The sequence below is a fragment of the Globicephala melas genome, chromosome 11, assembly GCF_963455315.2.
Source record: "Globicephala melas chromosome 11, mGloMel1.2, whole genome shotgun sequence".
Classification (NCBI taxonomy): domain Eukaryota; kingdom Metazoa; phylum Chordata; class Mammalia; order Artiodactyla; family Delphinidae; genus Globicephala; species Globicephala melas.
In genome coordinates this window covers 8,173,485-8,197,213 of record NC_083324.2, presented here as the reverse complement: position 1 = coordinate 8,197,213, position 23,729 = coordinate 8,173,485, and the positions used below count along the sequence as shown (strand labels likewise).

Sequence of the window (23,729 nt, the reverse complement as noted above, 5' to 3'; positions counted from 1 at the left end):
TCAGATGATGGTGCAGCCACAGCAGTACCTCTCGGGGTAATCCACCACGTACACTTTGTGGTCGGTGCCGTAGATGTAGTAGACGTACGTCTTTCCTTGGTACCAGTAACGAACTTCCGTGAGGGGGACCAGTTCAATGGTCTGGCGCTGAGGAAACAATTGGCCAAGAAAAACCTCAGGGTTCTGTTCAAGTCACTCGCCTGCTCAAGAACCTTCAGTAGCTCCCTACTACCTGTGGAATGAAGTTCAGGCTCTGGACTTGGCGTTTTGCCTCCAACCTGCCTCCTAGATGTATCTCTTACTACGCCCCTTCACATACCCTAAGCTCTGGCCCAAACCGACTTCTCGTCTTTAACCACCACCTCATTCTAAGTTTCATGAAGCGGTGGGGTGGGGGGAGGGGGCACACAGGCAATCCCCAGGGGAGTTGCAGGATGTATGGAACTCCACCAGCCGAACAGGACATCTTCCAGAAGCGGTAATTTTTAGATGGGAGGGTGGACAGAGTGGAGTGGAGAAAAGTGGAGGACAAAGTCATTTTAAAAATTTTTCTATTAAAACAACCATGGAGATGTTAGGGAATGTATTATGCAATTTGAATTAAATTTTAAGATAAAATGTTGACACCAAAGAAATTCCAAAGTTTGGTGGGCTGCTTCAGGCTATTTTCTCAGACGCTTCCCTCCCTGCACCAGAGTTTTGCATCAACCCTCCTTTGAGAAAAGTCTTTCTCAAGTTTTCCCCTCCTTTCACACATGGGGAAACTGAGGCCCATGGAATTTCAAGCTTGCAAGATCATCCAGGTCAAGCCCCACCTCCTGGCTGGACCTATTTCAGGCTCAAACCTCCTCCCTGGCATCCCTGTCTACTCGAGAGCCCGGGGCACTCACTCCCCCCATGAAGAGGGGTCCTAAATCCCTTGTTCTCTAGCCCCTTCTCGGAGCACTTACTCAACAATCTTCCAGAATCACGGGGCAGTGAACGGGATGCCCTGCCGCCTCGGAGCTGACACTGACTCCTGCTGAGACACCCAGGTCATTGGCTTTGGCACTGATTTGTTACGGAAAACTACGGGTGCAACCCACAGAGCAAAGTGACTCCTCAGCCCCAGCAAAGCTTTCTCGGGACGTACCGTGGGCCAGGCTCGGTGCCCAAACCCTAAGTTCTTGTGCACAAGCTGCTCCCCTGTTCCAGACTCGGATGTGGGGACCCCAACCCCGGAGGGAGGCGGTGTGCTTGGCCCAGGGTCAGACCCTCCTACTTGCAGGAAGATCCCCTCCTTGGGAAAAGAGCCCAAGTCCTCTCGTGGGAGATGATGGTCCTGAGGCCCCTGGGGAAAGTGGGGAACAGGCCGGGAGAGGATGTTGAGCAGAGGGCTCCCTACGCTGGGAGGTGCGGGTTGGAGGGGTGGCAGAGGGAGTGACACTGTAGCAGGAGGCGGGGGACTCAGGGTCAGGGCACGCACTTCCCATGAAGCCGTCTGCGTGACCTCCCACTTCCTCTCTCTGGGCCTCCGTTTCTTCATCTGTGAAATAGGTACAAAAACTTCTATGTCATGGAGTTGCTGAGAAAACCAAATGAGACGGTGAGACTGAGTTTTCTCCGTGTGCCGGAGAGCGGCCTCCAAGGGGGATAACTACGGAACGAAAAGGTAGACGATCCCTCTTGCCATGTTGGCACAGGAGACCCAACGTGGGAACCACGGGGCAAGAGGGGAGGGGAGCCAGCCTCTGCTCAGAAGGCCTGGGCCGCGGGTCAGACCACTCTTGTTTCCAAACTCTTCTACTACCCGACACAGAGCAAAACCACAGCAGCCCCACCCCACGTGCCTCCATTTGGATTCTAAAGGTCTCCAGGTTGGGGACCACAGGTTGGCCAGGACATCAACGGCCATCCAGTGGTCATCTCGTAATCGGACGTGTATCTGCTGGAACCCCTTGACTGTGCCCCTGGGACGAGCAGATTCCAGGTCTGAGAGGAGGGGCCGGGGCCCCGCGTGTGACAGCTGGTCCCTCCCTGGATTCTACTCACTAACTTCCCAACCCTGAACAAAATATCGGCATGAACCTTTGTCTGTAGATCCTGGGCCCAAGGACGATTTAGGACAAAGAGTCACAGAAGTGGCCTCTTCTCCCTTTATGCTCCCTTTTAAAGAAACATGCACGTCTGCCCCTGGTGCACCCCTCCCTGCTCCAGGTCTGGTCCACAGATGGCTTGTGTCGCCCGAGACGGGGCTGTACCATCAGGGAAAGCCCGGGAGCCCCAGGGTCTAGACGGAGGCCTGCTGCCAACACGCAGTGTGATCTTGGGCAGGCACTGCCCCTCTGCCAAATGAAGGGTCCAAAAAGGACTCAAAATTGTCAGCCTCAGCAGCAGAAACGTCCCAGGAGAAGCACCTGTGTCCGCAAGCTGCTGCAATCCTGCCTCGTCCTCCGGCCAGTCCTACAGTAGTGCTACAGTACACAGCTCACTACTGGGCGGTCTTCACTGTAATGCCCACCAGACTGTACCAGGGCTGCAGAAGCAAGGCCCCTTAGAGACCGGGCTGGGATCCTCCGTGGATGGGGCTGAAGAACAAACGTCAGCTCCAGGCAAACAGCCGCTGAGGTATGGCTGACACTCAGAGCATCACTACCCTCACCGCCCCCTTGTCTGACCCTCTTCCTGTTCCGGCTCCCCCACCCCTTTACCTGTTTCCCCTGGGAGCCCTTCCTTAACAAATGTCTTGGGCTTCCCTGGTGGCACAGTGGTTAGGGAGCCGCCTGCCAATGCAGGGGACACAGGTTCGAGCGCTGGTCCAGGAAGATCCCACACACCGTGGAGCAACTAAGCTCTGAGCCTGTGCTCTAGAGCTCATGAGCCACAACTACTGAGCCCATATGCCACAACTACTGAAGCCCGCACACCTAGAGCCCATGCTCCACAACGAGAAGCCACCGCAATGAGAAGCCCGCGCACCGCCAAGACCCAACGCAGCCAAAAATAAAATAAATTGATAAAAAATAAAACAAACGGGCTTCCCTGGTGGCGCAGTGGTTGAGAGTCCGCCTGCTGATGCAGGGGATGCGGGTTCGTGCCCCGGTCTGGGAAGATCCCACATGCCGCGGAGCGGCTGGGCCCGTGAGCCATGGCCGCTGAGCCTGCGGTCCGGAGCCTGTGCTCCGCAACGGGAGAGGCCACAGCAGTGAGAAGCCCGCATACCGCAAAAAAAAAATAATAAATAAAACAAACAAAAAATGACTTGCACACGGATCCTCGTCTCAGAGCTGCTTCTGCGGAGCCCAACCTAAGGTAAGGTCCAACCGCGCCCCTTTTACAGATGAGGACATCGAGGCCCGTGACTGGAAGGGCCAGGAGCCATGACTATGTGCCAGAGCTGGGAAGCAGGACATAACCTGGGAAGTGACTCGCCCCTGCAGTGCCTGCCAGGCGAAAAGGGCGCTGCCTCGTCCGGCTGATAGCCCTGCAAACCTACGCTGGCTTTCACAGTCGCTTGTGTGCCTTGAGTGCGGCAGATAATAACATTTCCCTTGGAGTTGGGAAATCTGAGTTCTACTCCTGGGCTCTTCCACTGAAAAGCTGTGTCACCTTGCCTAAATTACTTCCACTGTCTGGGCTTCCTCTGATTTATCGGCAAAGTCATGGGTTTGGACTAGACCAGGGGTAGCCGAGGATGCCCACAGGCCAATGCTGGCCCAGCAGCCCATACAGTGCTCTTAGCATTTTTAAAATTTTGCTTTCAATATTGAAAAACTGGAAGATTTCATGTAAAAATGTGTATTTCAGAAGGTTTGAAATCTCTGCCCCTGCATTGCACAGAGCTGAGGGGAGGCGGGGGCCTTTGGATAAGGGGGCCTCCTACCCACAGCACCCCCCACCCACGCTTTTCAGTTTGCAGTGCCCCCGTTTCATCCTCTCTGAGGTGCATTCCAGCTCCAAGACGGTCATTATTAATTTTAAATTAAATGCATCCTTTTCTCTCCTGCAAACAGGGTAAGCGTGCAGGAAGAGAAGCGGAATACTCATTGCAAAGGGAACAGAAGGCACAGGAACATTTTGAGCACCGGGTTCCACGCACTTAAAGCAAATGATCTCATCCCTACCAAGCCCTCTGAGGCGGTAGTAATATCTTTTTCACGGGTGAGAAACTGAACTTCAGGAAGGCGTTTGTAGCTGGCCCGGGACCACTCTGGGACGTGGAAGAGCCAGGATCTGCGCCCAGTTTGTAAGACTCGGACCCCCGACAGAGCCCTCACGGAGCTCAGGCGCTGGGCTTTCCCTTGCCAACCCCCCGCCCCATCTTCCATCCCCGTTTCCTTTACCCCGTCCCCTGCCGCACACGCCCCGCCCACCGCGGCTCCTGGGGACGCGACAGGCACCACCGTCACCTAGTGGCCAGCAGGATAACAGCCGCACAGCAGCGCGGGCCGTCAGCCCTGCCCTTGGGGGCCTGGGATTTGGGAAGTGCCCCGGGGGGCCGGACGCTGGGTTCCAAACCTGCCTTGCACCCTATATCTCGAGCTTTCCCTCCTCTTCCCTGAATACCGGGGGGGTGAGAATCGAAACGACACTGAGCCACATTCCTGCGTGAAACCCTGTAAGCTCCCTGTCGCTCGCAGGATATAACAGTCCAAACTTCTCCCCGTGGCCTTATGTCTGACCAGCCCTGCTCTCGGACCTCTCTGACCAGAGTGACGTGGGTCACTCTGGCCCCACGTCAGTGCCTAGTACCTCTGTGCTCCTCCGACTGGGGCTCCACCCCTCCCCCCCTTCCTTCTGCCCTGCCACTCTCAAGAAGGAACCTCCCCACAAAGGAAGGGGCCCGTTCCCTCCTTTACGTCCACGGGGACAGTGTCCTGGAGCCCCAGCAGACCCGGCACCTCACCTTCCACCAGCCCCGGTCCCCACCCCACCCCCCTCAGCTCACCTGCTGCAGGACGCGGGCTCGGGAGGCCAGCGCATTGCTGTGCTCGGCGATACCCCGCTGGGAGGCCAGAGAGATTTCCCGCAGGGGGAAGTCCACGATGGGGTACACCTGGGGGGAGACGCAGACCACCTGACCCGGAGCCTCAGCACCTGGAGCCTTGGAGGGCTGATGGGAGCACGAGGCCGGAAAAGGACGGGCCCGGGTCAGGGGCGAGCGGGATGGGTGGGGCTTGTTAAACCCAAGCGGACCATTGATCATCCACCTTATAGCGTCGGGAACTCCAGCCAATAAACGAGGGCCGTAGACAGACTACCCGCCCACCCGGCGCGCCTTCCCTGCTGCCTAACTCAGGCTAGGATTGGGCGCAGGGTCTCCTAGAGGGGTGATGCCTAAAGTGAGCCTTTAGAGAGCCTAGTGATTGGGGCAAAGAAAGGAAGCTGAGGACTATTATGAAGCCATAAAGAAGGAATTCCTGCCATTTTCAACAACATGGATGGAAGAGGGCATTATGTTAAGTGAGATAAGTCAGAGAAAGATACACACCCTATGATCTCACTTACATGTGGAATTAAACACAAACTCCTAGATACAGAGAAGAGATTGATGGTTTCCAGAGATGGGGATTGGAGGGGTGGGCAAAAGGGGCGAAAGGGGGTCAATTGGTACAAACTTCCAATTATGAGATAAATAAGTCTTGGGAGTGTGAAGTACAGAATGGTAACTACAGTTGATAATACTGGATTGGATATTTTAAAGTTGCTGAGAGTAGCTCATAAAAATGTCTCATCACAAGAAAAATCATTTTAACTGTGTGGTGATGGACGTGAACTGGATTTATTGTGGTGATGATTTCACAGTAATATATAAATATCAAATCATGATATACACCTGAAACTAATAAGCCAATCTGAAACAGCTACATACTGTTAAAAAAAAAAAAAGGAAGGAAGGAAGGGTGGGAAGAAGAAAGGGAAGAAAGCAAAACCAAAAAAAACTGAGGATGTCCCATAAAGGCCAAATTCCCTTCCCAGGCCGACAGCAGGGAGCCACAGATCTTTTCTGTAAAGGGCCAGAGTAAATACTCACGTTTGAAGGCCATAGGGTCTCTGTCTCGACTACTCAACTCTGCCCTCGAAGCACCATAGCAGCCACAGACAATACATAAACAAGTGGGCTGTGCTCCAATAAAACTTTATTTATAAAAGCAGGCCAAGGGCCGGAATTTGCCAACTGCTAGTGTACAAGACCCTCCCTGATCTGGCTGCTGGCACCTGTCATGTCTTAGCTCCTTGCTCCGCCCAGCTCGCTGCCCTCTGCCGCTCCTCGAGGCCTCTGTCGTGCTGCTTCCTCTGCTGGACACCCTGACTCCCATACTGTCACACCATCCACTCCCCCAAGGCACCGCTCTCCACCACCGACACCCTGCCCCTTCCTGTCTCTCTGCCTCGCTTGTGTATTTCTCAATGGCTGACAGTGTGGTGAAAATGCTCTTATTACCCTCTCCCTCACCCACTGTGAGATCGGAGGGCAGAGATTCTGTTTTATGGTATCCCCATGGCCTAGAATGGTGCCTGGTATAGGAGGAGGGTCTCAAGATTTGTCCAAGGGAAGGAGGGAGGAAAAGAGGGAGAGAAAATGAACAGGGGAAGAAAGGAGGGTTGAATATGTAAAATTCAAGACAGAAACTGCCCCATGGGGTTCCAGCAGCCTCTGTCCCCGCCCAGCCTTTCTGAATGAATGCATCGCCTGCAGAACCAGAAGACCCGGCCTCACAGGTGGAGGAGGGACCCAGCTCCCTTTAGGGCGGTAGCAAAGCCCTCCTTACCATCGTGTTTTCATCCTTAAAGAGCGTCTCTCCTCTGGCTTTAGCAAGCAGGTCCCCAGGGCAGGCCAGCTGGTGCTCAGACACAAACTCAAACAGGCTGTTCTTCCTGGAAGTGAAGAGGATGAGAGACAGAGCCCGGGGGTCGGGTTAAGCCCTGGGTTTGGAATCAGGCAGATAGGGGCTGGACGGCTTGCCGTGCTACCGGTGGGACCCTGGGAAAGTGCTTTAGCCTCTCTGGGCCTCAGCATTCTCGCGCGTAAGATGGAAAACTAGTGAAGTACGGACAGTTCTGTTCTGGCAAGGTACCCGATAGGAGAAACCCTTAATGCGTGGGAGCTTCCCTGACGTGGGGCCTTAGGACTCTGGGACTCCGTCTCTCCCAGCAGGTCCCTGCACTGTGAAAGCCCCAACCAAGTGGAGCTTCTCTGCAGAAACCAATCCAGGCCACGTCCCCCCCGGCCACCCCGCCAGGCCATGGCATTGAGAGGTGCCACGTACCACACGATGACCAGCTGGAGGAAGTGCAGCAGTTTCTTCTCGCCCTTGCAGGTGGCACAGGTCTTGTTCCCCCTCCCTGAGCATGTGCTGCATCTGAGAGGGGCCCCATCAGTACCACTCAGATGGTCGTGGTGTCCCAGTGGCTCCGGAGGCCCCTGCCTCACATCCTTCCTCATAGAGGTGCACTGTGGCGGGCACGGATTGCTTCCGCGTGCCCACCATCTGGACCTCCCACTCCTCGTAGCAGTGCCCCAATCTCCCTTTGGAGACATGGTTTGCGGGCTTGCCCCCATCCCTTCTATGACCAGCTTGGGACCTCAGCCTGGCCAATCAGAGCATTCCATCTCTCTGGCCATAGTGGCTGATACAGAGATTGACGCATGACCCAGGTGAGTGCACTAAGATCCACCCCCACAACTTTTGCTGGAACTATCAGGAAAGGGCCATCCTTTTCCACTGAGGTCACCAAGCTTGGAGCTCCTGGTGGCCTCCTCTGCCACCACAGGAGACAGCCTGCCTGAGGATGAAGCCAACATGAAGGAAAGCAGAGTGAGGGACAGAGACAGATTCCTGGTGACATTGTTTACGCACCTGGATCCAGCTGTACCTGAAGTCATCCCAGAAATCTATTCCTCGACTTTTCCATTACATGGGCCTATAAATTTACTCTTTTGCTAAAGCCAGTTTGAACTGGAGTTCTTTTACTTGTAAGTGAAAGAAATCTAAGTTTCTTTCCAAATCAAAGAGCTCCTTTACCAACCACAGGTGGCAGGTCCACCAAAGCTTCGCCATCTGGCTTCTTAGAAGGATGGCCTGGGCCTGGATGAGCCACAGGTATCATTAACCCAACACAACTTTGAAGAGTTTCACTCCTCATGGTTTCTTGTTTCCCTTTAAAGATTTATAAATACGTGAAAGGACGTCAAGCCCAAAAGGCAGCAACCCACTGTTTGCAAAGCCCTGTGAACAGGCACTTTGTTTAGTCAATCAACCAACCTTCCTTCACTCTTCCTCCATTTAGTCCCTGCAATGGGTTATAAATAAGGGTTTGCCCGGGCCCGGATCCTCAGAGAGATAAGAATCTCACCTTGGGTGCTCTTCTGTATTCACTTCCCCTCCACGTGAGCACGAAGCGGTCTCCTCTCTGAACCCATGGCCTCCCTTCCTCCCTGCAGACCCTCGTACCTTCCCCCCGCCCCCGACCCACAGATTGCTTGATGGGTTCCACTTGGTCTCGAGAAACACTCACTGAGGTGACAGGGCACCTACAATGCACAGAGCTCTGGGGACACAGGGGTGACGAGACAGCGCACCCGCTTGCCTTCCTGAGGGCAGGCAGTAAAAAGCAAGAACGCCCGTGAGAGCACTCAGCTCGGGGCCGGGGAGCCCCGTCTTACCTCTGCCTGCCGGACCCCGAGCACATCTGACACCGCCGGGCGGGCCTGGCTCTGCGCTTGGCCCGGCTGCATGAGGGGCACCGCACCTGCGGACACACGTGGCCTCAGCCCTCGCCCGCCTCCCGGGGAGCAGGCAAAGGGCAACCTGAGACCTGGCTCCAAGCCAGCCTGTGACCTTCCCCAAGCTGTCACTTCCCTACTTGCTCTCCCTGGGCCTCGCCCCTTGTCTGTAAAATGCAGTGTACCTTTGGACCCCTCCAGTTGTAGCGTCAGAGACTCTGCATCCTCACATCCCTGTTTCTCCTGAGACCTCAGCCTCTCCTGCTCTTCTCTCAACCCCATGACCCTTGGGACCGTCCCCTGACCAAACAACCACGGCCGGGGCGGGGAGAGGGGGGCAGGCTGGCCCTCCCTGGTGCTGGAGAAGCCCCCAGGGATGGACCAGGCTATGCCCTCACAGCGGGCTCGGGGTGCGCTCCGGAGACATTCCAGGGAAAGCCTGAGGGACAAGGGGGGAGGAGGAGGAGGGGCGGGAGGGAGCAGCAAAGGCCACGAGCGAAGGCCACCGGAGGACACAGAGCAGGTGCAGCCACCGCGGAGCCCCACGGTGCGTGCGGAGCGGGTAGAGGGACGAGCACGCGGCAGGCGGAAGGTGGGTGCAAGGGCGCGTGGGCAGAGAGAGGACAGGGGAGGCCGGTTTACTGCAGCAAGTAGTCAGTGTGTGTCCAAGGGGTTAGGCACACACGGGGAGGTGGGGAGAGCTGAGAACACGTGAGGGGCGTGGACTTACTGCCGGGAAGGCTAGTAGCCTAGAGGATCCTGCAAAGAACGCTGAGGCCACGAGGGCCTGGCTGGCGCTTAGGGGCCCGCGCGGGGCTGAATAGTACACGTGGTCGTCCCCGCCCGGATTTACATCTTCCAGAACCTCAGAATGTGACCTTATTTGGAATTCATCTTTGCAGATGTAATTAGTAAAGGTGAGGTCATACTGCAGAAGGGTGGGCCCTACATCCAATGACTCGTGTCCCTATGGGAAGCCCGTGAGGAGACAGAGACACACACGGAGAAGCCAGGAAGCAACACGGAGGCAGCGATGGGGGTGAGGCAGCTATAAGCCAAGGACTGCCAGCCGCTGCCAGAAGCCAGGAGGAAGGCATGAGATGGCTCTTAACCCTGCCGACACCTTGGTATTGGACATCCAGCCTCCAGAACTCTTAGGGGATAAATTTGTTGCTTTAAGCCACCCAGTTTGTGGTCATTTATTACGGCAGCCCCAGGAAGCTAATCCAAGGCCGAGTCTATTGTGTCCCTCAAAGGCCCTGAACTTCACTTCTCGGCCGGCACTGGCCCCTGCACTACAAGTGCTGGTCACTTGCCAGTCTGCCCCTCGGACAGAGGGTCCCTGTGAGAAGGACCCCAGGTCTCAGTCCTCCTGCACCCAGCAGGTACTCAATAAATGTTTGTAGGTGGAGCAGAAAAGGAGAGAAGAATGAAAATCATAAACCATCAAAGGGAAATAAGGTCAATAGAGACCACCCACTCCAACATTCCCATTTTACAGGTAGGAAGATGGAGGCCCGGAGAGGGAGGATGACTTGTCGGAGGGCCCACTGTTGGCGCAGGGAGCCCCAGGCTGCCAGCCCAGCCCTCCATCCCCACGTGGCCCTGTTCCACATCACATACTCACCAACGGCCACATGTGACTCACCGTGCCGGCCCCGTGGCAGCTGCTGCACTTGTAGCGCCCATGCCCGTGGCATTTGTGGCATTCCTGAGAGTGAACGCTCTCCTTGGTCTGGTTTTCCAAGTACCAGCAGCTCCTGATTTCACCAACCCCACCCCCATGATGTCAGCATCCCAGGTCGAGGTATAACAATTCAGGCCATGGTGGGAAGACGACCATTTGTGACTAGGCTTCCAAAGGGCCTTGAACACCAAGCCAAGGAGATCACATTACCATCTCCCCGGAGCCTCAGCCCAGTCGGCCCTGGATGCTAAGACGGGGAGACCAGGTCTCCGACTCCCATGTCCTAACTCACACTCCCAGGCGAAACCACAAAAGCCAGTATCCTTTGCCCATTAGGTGGCTAAAGTGGTCTTTGGGAATAGAAGCCATAAAAAAACAGAGGGTGTTTTTGCAAAAGGCAGCGAGCGAGCTACTGGAATTCAATGGCTGAATCAAAACAGCTTTTCCACCCTGGAGAACAGAATGAAACACTTTCTTGATCTCTCAAAGTCCTCTTCGTCTTATGATGCTATGAAAACTCAGAGGGTAAAATGACACGCTTGAATCAAGTTCTAAAGTGAAAACAAGGCAGTTAATTAGATGAGCACATAACATAAAACATCTCAGCTGTGGTTTTGTAACACATTAGGTTACCCTCACTACCTGTCCTGATTATATTTCTGTAAAACAGCGTGGATGTCAAATTCTACTCCCCTAATGACTTCCATAAAAAAAAAATCCCAGTGATGCTTTAATTTTATTTTATATGTTTCATTCAGCTGTTTCCCAACAGGTCAAAAAAATAAAAAAGACAAAAACCCTCAGATGGTCTAGGAATGTGAATGCTCGCTATTTAAATCTGGTGACAATTTCGTACCATCCTGTTGCTATGTGAACGCTCCCTAATTTGCACGGAATTTCGTAGGGGACTACATCCCATACGCTGGGTTTTCCTAGAATTCTGCTTACTTGATGGGCAAGGAATAAACCACCAGCCTGGATTTTGGGTTTCCTTTTTCAAAGGATAAAGTCTGAAGAAACTACGGTGCCCGGAAAACCAGCTCCGAGAGAAGGGCAGAGACTCCAGTGAACACATTACCTTGACCAATGATGAGTGAGGGACTTGGAACTTCCTGGTATCTTCCTGAAACATCGGGGGAACCTGGACCTTGATGTCCCAAAGCCTGGGGGAGGTCCCTCTTTGTGGCCCATCCACGGAGTGGTCTGACAGAGAAAGGGGCTGTTCAAAGAGCAGCAAATGGCTGCAAGGACCAGCCTTCATTTATTCACCAAATAGTATAGAGCCTTCACCTGGTGCAGGCGTTAAGCTAGAACCTGGGGCCGAGGGACTGGTAGGTAAGGGTCCCCTTAGAGCCTGTGGCTAGGCAGCCAAGCGTCGGAGTTGAACAGACCCGGCTGCCTCCTGCTTCTTGTACTTCCTGGCTGCGGAACTCGACACCAGCTCCTCCACCTATATATACCTCTCTGCCCTGCAATCCTCTCCTCTCTAACCAGGGATAACGGTGGCACCTACCATGGAGGACGGTAGTAAAACTGAACAGCAGAAGGCGTACCAAAGCTTAGCCCAGGGCTGGTACATGCCGAGGGATCAATAAACCAGGATTGTCTTCACTACTGTCACCATCCGCACCATCTTCTTTCTCCTCCTCCATCACAATACAACAGAATATGACATGGGAAGTGCTTTGGACAAGAGCTGCATAAGGCGTTCTGAAAAACTCAGAAGACTGACTCATTCTGCTGGGGAGGGGACAGCAGGGAAGAAATCCTCAAAGGCTTCATAAAAGAGGGGACCCTTGAGCTAAGTCTCGAAGGATGAACCAGAAAACAGATAGGGCACAGAGCTTCCCAGAAAGAGAGCCTTAAGCCTCTAGGGGGTCCAGCAGAGGTGACACAGCACACTGAATGGGGCGGGCATCTAGAGACTCGGGGAGGCGCTGGGGGTGGCCCAGGAGGCAGGTAGATGCCCGAGCACACTGGCTGCCTTTGCAGTCTGGCCCCGTGTGGCAGCACCAGCCTGTGGCCAAACGCAAACACTAGACTTTTGCAGGACCTCCTGCAAGCCACTTCCTGGACAGGAAGCGTCTGCTAACGTCAGCCCTGGAAGGTCTCCAGGAGGAAAGGCCACCCTCTCTTTTTATGGGGGATGGGAAACTGAGGCTCCGAGCAGCAGAGCATCTTCCTCGGGGTTGGCGGCTAAGCCAAGTCCTGACATTCTCCACCAATCCCGGCCATATTCACTCCGAATTAAACTGATTTCAGACAACTCACTTACTGGTAAAGGGCTGAAAAGTCCATTCACTTATCCTGGATTCACTGAAGGTTTCTAGTCGATACTACAACGGAAAAATAGTGTGTTCACACTCGTGCCCTTAGAAGACAGAGCCTCATGAGAAAGGATGAAGCTCCCCACCCCTGGGCTCAGCAGGGAGAACAGAAGTTCCCAAGCACGGCCAGCGCCCGAGGGCTGCTCAGAACAGGCTGGCAGCAGCGAGGACTCGTGTCGCAGATGCCCTGGGACATATCTGCCGGGGGTCGTTCAGCCCCAGGAAACCTCCCCTGACAGACACACCACTGGGCACCTTCAGGATAATGTGTATAATTTCTTTATACACACAAACGGTCTATGAGGCAAGTTCTGAAGCAAAAATTGCCCTCTGACAGATGGAGGCTGCTGGAATCAGCCACTCCGAGCACCCCTGGGGGAATGTATCTGCCTGAGGTCGAGATCCTCCTTCTTGATCCTCATCCACGGGATCTCGGACATCGCCTGGCTCCTCCTTTTCCATGTGAGGAAAGGGATGCTCAGAGAGGTCAGGTGACTTTCCCAAGGTCACACAGCTACACAGAGACCTCGTACCTCAAATCCCTGCTCTGACCACTCCCTGCGAGGCTGATTTCTGCAACTGTGTGCCCTCCAGGGGACGGCTATGCCAGTGACACTAGGAAATGTGAACTTCAACTTGTCCCTGTCAAGGCAGAAGGTGACACAGGTGGGGTCACCTTGTGTGGTCTTGGTACCAAGCACAGGACCTCCCTGGGGCCTCCGGCTTGGGGGTGATGAATAAATACCCCTGGCACAGATGAAACTTGGGGGAGGCAGAGGGAGCTGGGATCAGGGGAGGAGACGGCCCGTTCCAGGCCACCCCTCCAGGAAGCAGGTAAGTTGTGTCTTTAAAAACAGGGCTTCGGTGCCCGCAAACCTGTGTTTGAATCCCAGCTCGGTCACTTCTAGCTGCGTGTTTGGGGGCAAGTAACTCCACCTCTCTAAATGTCCAATTCCTCCTAACTGGTGACGATGATACCTACCATGAAGGGTAGCTATGAGGATTCGGTGAGACACATAGGTAATGTGCTGTCCATGACGCCTAGGGCATTCGAGCTGTTCTCTGGTGATTGACAACCGTGATTCCTCGTATTATAACTCACTACAATGTCACCGCTATTCACACGCACTGTTCCCCAAGACTCCTTTCTCCCCGGCCTCGCCAGGCGCCCTCCGGCCAGCCCTCACCCTGCGCAGGACCTGCTGCTTCAGCTCCAGGATGACGAGGTCACCGGCGGCCGCACTGCCGTAGCAGCACTTGGAGTCCACGAAGCTGAGGAGGGCTTCCCGGGCCACCTCCTCTGTCACCACGGGGACTCTGGTGGGGACCGAGCAGAGGCGCGGTGGTCAGGGAGAGCCTGCGGGCTCACCCAGGCCAGCCAGCCCCCTCACGGTGCCGATGGAAACTAAGGCCCGGAGACAGGGGTCCCCCAGCCGTGTCCACAGCAGTGGTAGAGCCCTCGGGCACCCAGCTGGTGAGCGCATCTCCGGCATCAGGAACTGTGTGAACAGATGCCCAGTGGGAAAGTGGCAGGTCCTTCTAGAGGACAGCAGAACCACTTTAGCTGAGGTCTGGAGCTGCGGAGAAGGGCTGATGGGGTCTTAGAACTCAAATGAAAAAACAGAAACAAAAAACTGAAAGATGAATTATGCCACTTTACAGATAAGGAAAACTGAGGCCCAGAGAAGATGTCACACAGCTAGGAGGAGGCAGAGTTAGGACTAGACAAGGTTCCTGCCCTCTGGGACCTTGACTTCAGCCAGAGGAGTTGTGAGTAACGCTCAGGGGAAGACCCCAGCCGAGAACCTTCTGACAGTGGCGCCCACAGAGACCCGCCGTGAGCCCGCTGGACGGCAGTGGTGCAGGCTGGGAGGGCAGACTAGGAAGGACCCCTTCTCGGCCCCCTCTCGGGACACCTCTCCTCCTCCTGGAAGACTCCCCTGAGGCCCAACTGCCCTGTCCCTCCTCGGCAAAGCCCTCCCGCCAATGCCATGAGCTGAGGCCCCTTCCTCCGCCCTGCCCCCCATCTTCACATTCTTCTCCACGGCAGGCTGCCTCCAAATGTAAGCCCTCACCAACGCACGCTGTGTCGCCGACACCCCCGGCCCAGCGCACAGAGGGGCCCGTGTGCCCACAGACAGTGCCCAGCAGATGGAGGGCGTGGGCGCAGCAGTGGCCGGGACGACTCCACGGAAGAAGGGGCGTCTGCAGGCACGCAGGGAGGGCGGCCAGGGAGGAGAAGGGAGGGGGTCCAGGCAGCAGCGGGGCCAGAAGCGCCAGGAAGGCACCCTCGACGGCAGGACACGGCCACTCTGGACCCAGCATGGGCACGGCTCCTCCTCCTCTCCGCCCAAAGCTGGCCGGACAGCCGGAGCTCTGCCCCGAGTCCTCCAAGCAAGCGGACTTTCGGTAAAGGGCGAGATAGGAAATACTTTAGGCTTTGTGGGCCACGTGGCCTCTGTGTCACCACTCAGCTCCTCTGTCACGGTGTAAAAGCAGCCACAGACAGTAAGGAAACAAAAACACATGGCCGTGTGCCAATAAAACCTGATAGGCAAAAAGAGGCAGTGAGCTGGATCTGGCCCGGGGGCCGTAGTTTGCAACCCCTGATCTAGACTAGAGTTTTCAACCCTGGCTTGGTAGCCAAACAACCTGAAGAGCTTGGAAAAATACACACTCCCAGGCTCCATCCCTGGAGACTCTGATCCACTGGGTCTGGAGTCCTGATGCACTGTCTGGGTTGAAATCTGTGGCCCCTGAGGAGGGCTGTCGGGGGACAAAGGTGACCTGAGGATCATCTCGCGTGACCCCGCGCAATGGCTCTGTGGGGGCTGCCAGGGCTCACCTGTGTTCCAGAAACGAAGACCAGCACCTTTGTTCCCGGGGCCTCCCCGGGGCCTCCGAAGGTGGGAAGAATATCTGGCATCCTGGGTTCCAAGACCGGCAGCATCCTGGTCGTAAGTGGAGATGGACGTGGTCACAGGATGTCCATGGACACAGGGCCTACGCCCCATCCTCCCGTTCCCTCCCGATGGCGACAAGGGGCTTCCCAGGGCCCCCAGGGGACAGGGGAGCTCTCCCAGCCCGGCCTGTTCCAGAGATGCCCGCACAACAGCATAAGCCCCAGGAAGAAGCTGCGGGACCCAAGCCCCCAGGGACACAGACTCACTGTCCCCTTGAAGAAGGCAGTCACAGCTGGGCAGCCTCTCCAGGAGTTCAGCCGGGGGCGCCAGAGGACTCTCGGCCTCGAAGCTGAGGTCCATCACACCTGGGGAAGAACGGGCAGTGCTGAGCCTCGGGGAGGAGGGGGTGGAAGGCGACTCCTGTCAGCTACCTGACGGGTGAGGGCAGGTGCGTCGTAGAGAGGCTCACGGTTTCAGTCAGTCTCACTCCAGCCCCCTCACGACACACAACATATGTGTAGGGCGGCCAGCAATGGGGTTGGGGGTATGACAGTAGCAGCGGTAATAATAATGATGAGACAAACATTCGGAAGGGCAGCTCCTATCTGCTGGGCACCTACTCTGTGCCAGTCAGCGGGACAGGTGCGGTATAAACGGTATCATATTCCCCAGCCCTAGGAGACAGACACTGAATAACAGATGGGCACACTTCTCTGCTGCTCCTCTCATCAACAGACAGGTCTCCGTTTCCTCCCCTTGAACCTGGGCAGGCTTGTGACCGCTTCACCAAGGGAACACAGCAAGCAAAGAAGAGACTGCAGCTCCTACTTCTGGCCTCCTGAAGCCGTCCCTCTTGATGCCTGAGCTGCCAGGTAAGACATTAGACTATCCCGCTGGAGAGGCCACGAGCAAATGCCCTGAGACTACGTGGGGAGGGGCCCAGTGGAGCCTGGCCTTCCAGCCACCCTGCCAAGCCACCAGGAACATGAGCAAAGCCATCTTGGACCCTCCAGTCCAGAGCAGCTGTCTGCTGAATACACTGAGGGACCCTTTCATGGACTGCATGTCTGCATCCCCCCAAATTCATATGTTGAAACCCACAGCCCCAGTAGAGCTGGGTTTTGGGGTGTTTTTTTTTAACACATTAAAAAAATATTTATTTATTTATTTGTTTGTTTCTGGCTGTGTTGGGTCTTCATTGCTGCACTTGGGCTTTCTCTAGTTGCGGCGAGCAGGGGCTACTCTTTGTTGCGGTGCGCGGGCTTCTCATTGCGGCAGCTCCTCTTGTTGCGGGGCACGGGCTCTAGGTGCGTGGGCTTCAGTAGTTGTGGCACACAGGCTCAGTGGTTGTGGCTCGCGGGCTCTAGAGTGCAGGCTCAGTAGTTGTGATGCACGGGCTTAGTTGCTCCGCGGCATATGGGATCTTCCCGGATCAGGGCTCGAACCCGTGTCCCCTGCAATGGCAGGCGGATTCTTAACCCCTGCACCACCAGGGAAGCCCTTGGGAGGGGATTAGGTTTAAATGAGGTCTTACGGATGGAGCCCATGATGGGATCAAGGTCCTTATAAGAAGAGAAAGAGGCTAGGGCTCTCTCGCTCTCTCTACTATGTGAGCACCCAGTGAGAAGGCGGCTGTCTACAAGCCAGAAGTGGGCCCTCACCAGATGCTGGGTCTGCTGATGCCTTGACCTTGGACTTCCCAGCCTCCAGAACTGTAAGAAATAAATGCTTGTTGTTTAAGCCAACCCAGTCTATGGTGTCTTTGTTACAGAAGCTTGAACCAACACAGACCCTAATCAGTTACAACACGGAGCACCCACCTGAGCCCTGTTGAAATTTCTGACCCACAAAAGCATGAACTATATTAAAGTGGTTGTTGTTTTAAGGCACTGGGATGTGGGACGGTAGGTCATGCAGCTTCCTCCATCAGGCAGTCTTTACTCTGAGACTCTCCACAGACCCACACAAGACTTTCTTGCAGCCACACCAGGGTCTCAGGCTCCCCTGCTGCCCCCTCTCCTCTCACAGGTGTCTGACCTACACTGTGGTCCAAAGACGGTCCCTGACTACGCCTGCCCCTTCTCCCCCTTTCCCTTCACAGGTCTCCAAGGGACGTCTGGCATGTCTCAGGCCATCTTGGTGTCTGCTTCTTGGATGACCCAAATTGACACACCAGCACAACCACATTCTACCAGTGTGACTCGCGCAAGATCGCCCAGCCGGTGAGTGATAGAGTTGGATTCAAACCAAGGTTCTTCTCTCTCCAAAGCTGGTGTTCTTTTCCAAGTACTTTTTACAAGGCAAACCCTATGGAAGAAGCACTGATTATATAACTGTTTTTAAAACCTCATCTTGATCTGTCAGGCTGTGACATCTATACATAGGGACTGAGACTCCAAGTAGGAAAGCATAATACTAGAACTGGCTCCTGGAAACTCAGGACTACTCACGAAGCACCTCCCACACCTGATGCCTCACCCCACCATCCCACCTAGAGGTGTGGAAGACAGGGCGTCTAGCTCCACTTGACACGAGGAGTCTGAGCCTCAGAGAGGTTACTCCAGTACTCCTAGGGTGCACAGCGCTGGAGTTAGAGCAGGCCAGAGGCTCCTTGCTCCACTTCCAGCCCAGTGGGCCACCTGTCAAACCTGTTCCGTGAAGTCCCCAGGCTGGGGGACAAGGATCCCTCAACTGTGTCTTTCTAGTGGCCAGTTGACCACAGGAAGTTGACTTTAAAGGGCGAGCTGATAAACGGTCAGTGGAAGGGGATTCTCTCTGCCTTAAGTCACTGAAGGCCACTTGGGTCAGACTTCCAGCTGATCGACCTCATCTCCGAGATCCTCCTCTTTTCTGCAGCTCTCTAAAACCTACAGCTCTTTATCACTACAAAAAATAAAGATATTATGTCCTGTTCTTTAGAGTTTAATAAAAGCAGAGGCCAGAAGAATAAGCAGATCTTGTTCAAAACCGGAACAGCTTAGGTTATCTGGAAGCAGAGACAAGACGTTGGACGGTGAAGAAGCCTGAGATTCTGGCATTCATGGCCGAGAACAGTGAGGGAGGAGGCGGTGTCATTGAAACAAATTAACAACCCTGCTCTACCACCCCTCCCCCATGAGGGGTGCACTTGTCCTCTGATAATAAGCACTACATATGCGTCTCTAAGGTTCTGTCTCCTTGCAGGAAACTTCCAAAGGAAGCTGAAATAGAAGAACGTTTGTGGATATAGAGAGTACCTTGCTTAGCAGGAAAGCTTATCTTTGTAAGCAAATGATTCTGCCAAGAAGCAGGTGAGAGGCCTGGGACGCACGTGAGTGCGATGTCAAGTGACGTCATCCCAAAGCGGCAACGCCTGCCAATGTGTCCTGAAATCCCCAGGATGAGATTTCCCCCGGAATTATTCTTCGAACCTTGGTTCTCAATATTGTTTCGCTTCTAATAAGTTTATTAGCATTCTCTGCTACTCCAGCCACCAGGGACCCAGGGATCAGCAAACATTTTCTACAAATAGCCAGGTGGTAAACAGTTCAGACTATGGGCTGTACAGTCTGTCTTAGTTACTCACCTTGGCCGTAGTGCCCTGAAAGCAGCTATAGACAACAGACAACTGAATAGTGTGGCTCGTTCCAATTCAACTACAAAACGGGCGGTGGGTCTGCTTTGGTCCGTGAGGCGTATTTTGCCCACCCTGACCTGACACCCACCTGTGCGGGGGCACTCTGAGGGGGATCCGGAAGGTGGCGGCTGGAATTTGAACCTGCCTGGGGCAGGGTCCATGCAGTGTCTGTGAGCGTAGTTAAAAGAATTAAAGGTGAGGGGCAGGGTTGGACTGTAGCCAGGGTGGGGATGGGGGTGGCTGCACTCAGAATCCCTGGGCATTGTGTTGAGGAACCCGGGCTCCGATATGCTGCCGTCTGAGCCAGGTAACACATGGCACTGTGCCGGACACTCATCCTCCCAGCGCTCAACTCCTCCAGCTGGGAAAGAGAGCGGGTGGTATTAGGGCCCACCTAACGAGACAATGTGGATACAGCTCTCAGCCCCGAGCCTGGCATGGAATAAATGTTCGGTCAGTGCCTTGGACCCAGGAGGGCGGGTCTTCCTCTTTCCCGGTGCTCCTTTAAGCCAGCGCACAAGAGTGAAAATGTCAAGCGTGGAAAGAAAGGCAAGGCCATCACAGCCCCCTCCCCTGGGAGGGCCCCCGCCTGCCCGGAAGTCTTGTCTCCGCTGGGGCATCAGTGCTCCCCTGGACGAGGAGACGCCACGTGGCTGCTCTGTCCTGCTGGAAACCCAACAACAGTGCAGGAAGACGGGAAGAATGAGAGGTGGGGCGCTCAGAGCTCCATCCATCAACTGGGAGCCACAATGACCTCTGGCAACTCATCAGAGCTAAATTAAACTCCCCATTATGTTGTGGACGAAAATAAAGGCCTCCAGGCTGAAGCACGGGCAGACACGTCATTTCCTGGGCAGATCTCAGCGGGCACAACAGGAATGCGGACGTCACGGGACATTGTGTGGCGCCCAGCGTGGGGTGCTCCGATGGGGGCCACCAGCCGCGTCACCGTTTCCATGGTGTTGGGCTGAGTTCCAGGGTGGCCGACCAGCTGGACCACTGCCCCCTAATTCACGTACTGCCTCGGTGAGAGACGCTCCATGATCTCTCTTGCACCTCATGACAACCACTATTTTCCCCATTTAGTAGAAGGACGAGATGAGGCTCAGAGATGTGATTTGAGACAGCAAAAGCTCACAGGCTCATAGCAGAGACAGAAACAGTACTTAGAACTCAGAGCCTGACTCCAAGCCCCAAGGCCTTTCTACTCGGGTGAATACCCCAGTGCTCCAGGCACACACGTCGAGTGGTTGCCGAGAGAGCTTTGCAAAGTGCCACCCAGGTCGTGTTTCTGCTCACCAGACGCCAGCTATTTTTCTTTTGTATAGGAAGGAATTTTTCTGGTGGAGAAAGGCACAATTCATGGATAACCCCCTTATCTTTCTCTTTTTTTTTTTTTTGCGGTACGCGGGCCTCTCACTGCTGTGGCCTCTCCCATTGCGGAGCACAGGCTCCGGACGCGCAGGCTCAGCGGCCATGGCTCACGGGCCCAGCCGCTCCGTGGCATGTGGGATCTTCCCGGACCGGGGCGCGAACCCACATCCCCTGCATCGGCAGGCGGATTCTCAGCCGCTGCGCCACCAGGGAAGCCCTATCTTTCTCTTTTTAAAATGCCATTCCCTTGATTTCAGGTGATCAAAGGAGTGCACGTCTCCTGCCCCTGATTAATCATTGTTGACGCACTGAAATCCGACAGAGGTGGTACTGAAAGTGACTTGCAAGTGGATGCAACACCCAGAATGTCCCTATCCATGCCTACTTCGGTACCAAATTATGTCACTGGAGGAAGATATTCTTTCTCTGAAGCTTCCCCACATTGTAGACTCAACAACTAAGGGGACAACACTTTAGTGACTGGGAAGGGTAACTCAACTGGCTAAAGTGGACAACCATCTCTCACCTAAGAAGGGACGTTTAAATTACAGAAGTCGGGCTTCCCTGGTGGCTCAGTGGTTAAGAATCCACCTGCCAATGCAGGGGACACGGGTTCAAGCCCTGGTCCGCGAAGATCCCACATGCCAGGGAGCAACTAAGCCCGTACAACACAACTACTGAGCCTGTGCTCTAGAGCCCGTGAGCCACAACTACCGACCCTTTGTGCCACAACTACTGAAGCCCGTATGCCACAACTACAGAAGCCTGTGAGCCTAGAGCCCGATCTCTGCAACAGAAGCCACCGCAGTGAGAAGCCCGCGCACCACAATGAAGAGTAGCCCCTGCACACTGCAACTAGAGAAAGCCTGCACACAGCAACGAAGACCCAACGCTGTCAAAAATAAACAATAAATAAATTTATTTTTAAAAAAAAGAAAGAAAAAGCTTTAAAAATAAATAAATTACAGAAGTCCCATAGCAGGCTCCCTTTCTGAAACCAGGAGAAAACTTTACCTAGTTTCAGATTTCATCAATCTTGTTTCTAAAAACTCTCTGGACAATCTCACACCTTGCAGTAGACCCTAAATGCCGGCCTGAGGTTTGATTATGTTGGAAACCAGCCCATAGGGTGACCCTACGGCAGAATCAGAGTTTTTAGAATTTTAAGGGAACTAAAAAGAGTTCACCTTCCTCTTACCTTGCTTACCAAAAAGCTTGATGCCAAAACAGAAACACCACGGTGGTAATATTTTCCATTAATAGCAGTTTAATTTTAAAGCTCTCGGGGACATAATCTGATAATTCTCTAGAGTCAACATTTACTCCATGCCTACGCTGGGCTGAGTGATATATTAGGCACTTTACATCCAATTAATCTTTTACCAGTTCTGCAAGATGACACCATCTCTATTTTTATTGGGGGAAATAAAGCTCAGAGAGGTCAAGTGACTTAGGTGAAGTCACCCAGCAATTAGGAGGCAGAGCTTGGATTTGAATCCAGATCTGACATAGCCCATGTCTACTACAACAAACTCCAAGAATGAACTGAAAGAATGCTAATGAGCAGTATTTTTTAAGAGGGAAGACTGCATTCTACTGTTAGTAGAAGCTTATCAGAATAAGACTATGGATCCACAATTTCCAATATATCAGAGATCAGAGTCGGTCCTCCTCAAATACATGCTAAAATATCTAGGTACAGTCTCTCACTTCAATATGAAAAAGGACTCCAACAAAATTTAAACTGAGCTCTCTCAGATTAGCATGGGTTCATTTCATATCCCACTGCAGCTCTGAGGCTTAAAGCTCTGACACCCCAACATTAAGGGCAGGAAAGAGTGCTGGGCCTGCAAAGGACCTTCAAAGTCACCAAGCTCGGTAACTCTGAAAATGCACTAGTGTCACGGGCCTCTCTGGGATTCAAGTGAAAGCTGTGGATGCCTTCCCCTCCCCCTCCCCCCCCACAAAGCCCACATACAGTATTTTGCCTTCACCTTCATGGTCCTCAAATTAAGAACTCCTGACCAATCTCCTTTTACAGATGGGGAAACTGAAGCTCAGAGAGGTTAAGTGACTTGACCAAGATCACAGAGCCAACTCACAGCAGGGCTAGGACTTGAACCCTAGCCTGCCAATTCCCAACCTGATACTCACCACGTTGTCCATTCCAAACTCACTCTCCAACTTTCTTGTTTTAAAACACAGCACATTTCTTCTTAAAATACCACTTCCTTCTTCATCTCTTTAATTAGTTCTTAGATTCCATTGTATTTCTGTCCCACTAATGACAAGATGGGGTCACCTGGACTATGTTTCCTGAGCAGTAATGAACAAGTGAGCTTTTTGCTAGAGGGAGATCGTGCGTAAAGACCTTTCACTGACATTGCTTTAAAATTAACCTCATCTGGGCTTCCCTGGTGGCGCAGTGGTTGAGAGTCCGCCTGCCGAGGCAGGGGACGCGGGATCATGCCCCGGTCCGGGAAGACCCCACGTGCTGCAGAGCGGCTGGGCCCGTGAGCCATGGCCGCTGAGCCTGCGCGTCCGGAGCCTGTGCTCCGCAACGGGAGAGGCCACAACAGTGAGAGGCCCGCGTACCGCAAAAAAAAGAAAAAAAAAAATTAACCTCATCTAAGAACTGATGCAACTCTGACTGAAATAAGAATCCTGATATCCAGGCTCACATTTGGCTTGGGCAGGGGAGGGGTGACTATCAATCGGAGAAAGGAAGGATAGAGAATCTAAGATTTGGACAGTGTTTCGTGGTTAGGGAGGAAAGTCCTCACCTTGGTTTTCTACCTTCCTTCTCCACTGCCCCGAGGCACCTAATGGAAGGCTGCAAACGGGCTTTATGTGTGGAAGGAAGGAAGGAAGGAAGGAAGGGATGCCCTAGCAGCACAGACGCAGAACCAAGACAGCGCTGAGGGCAGCAGGGAGATTTCAGCTCAGCCACCCACGGAGGTGGGCGCCCCTCGCCCTGACAGGCTGTACTTACTGTCACCGTCACTGAGATCCCTGTCCATCGTCGAGACGTCCAGCCAGGGAAGCGTCTGCCCTCCCAGTGGGCTCAGGCTGCTGGGATCTGAGGGGACCACCCCAGGCCCCGCCCAGAACAGCG

General features: G+C 54.1%; 1 protein-coding gene across 1 annotated transcript; it reads right to left on the bottom strand.

Moving 5' to 3' along the window:
* On the bottom strand, positions 1–23,634 carry SSUH2 (ssu-2 homolog). Its single transcript, XM_060308882.1, has 12 exons — positions 23,607–23,634; positions 15,891–15,989; positions 15,567–15,648; positions 13,909–14,038; positions 12,670–12,730; positions 11,473–11,597; positions 10,356–10,418; positions 8,648–8,733; positions 7,251–7,343; positions 6,753–6,858; positions 4,928–5,035; positions 1–147 (listed from the first exon to the last, which is right to left on the bottom strand). Exons 1-12 carry the CDS (start codon positions 23,632–23,634, stop codon positions 1–3), a joined length of 1,128 nt encoding a protein of 375 aa, XP_060164865.1.
* Between the last annotated feature and the right edge of the window lie 95 nt (positions 23,635–23,729).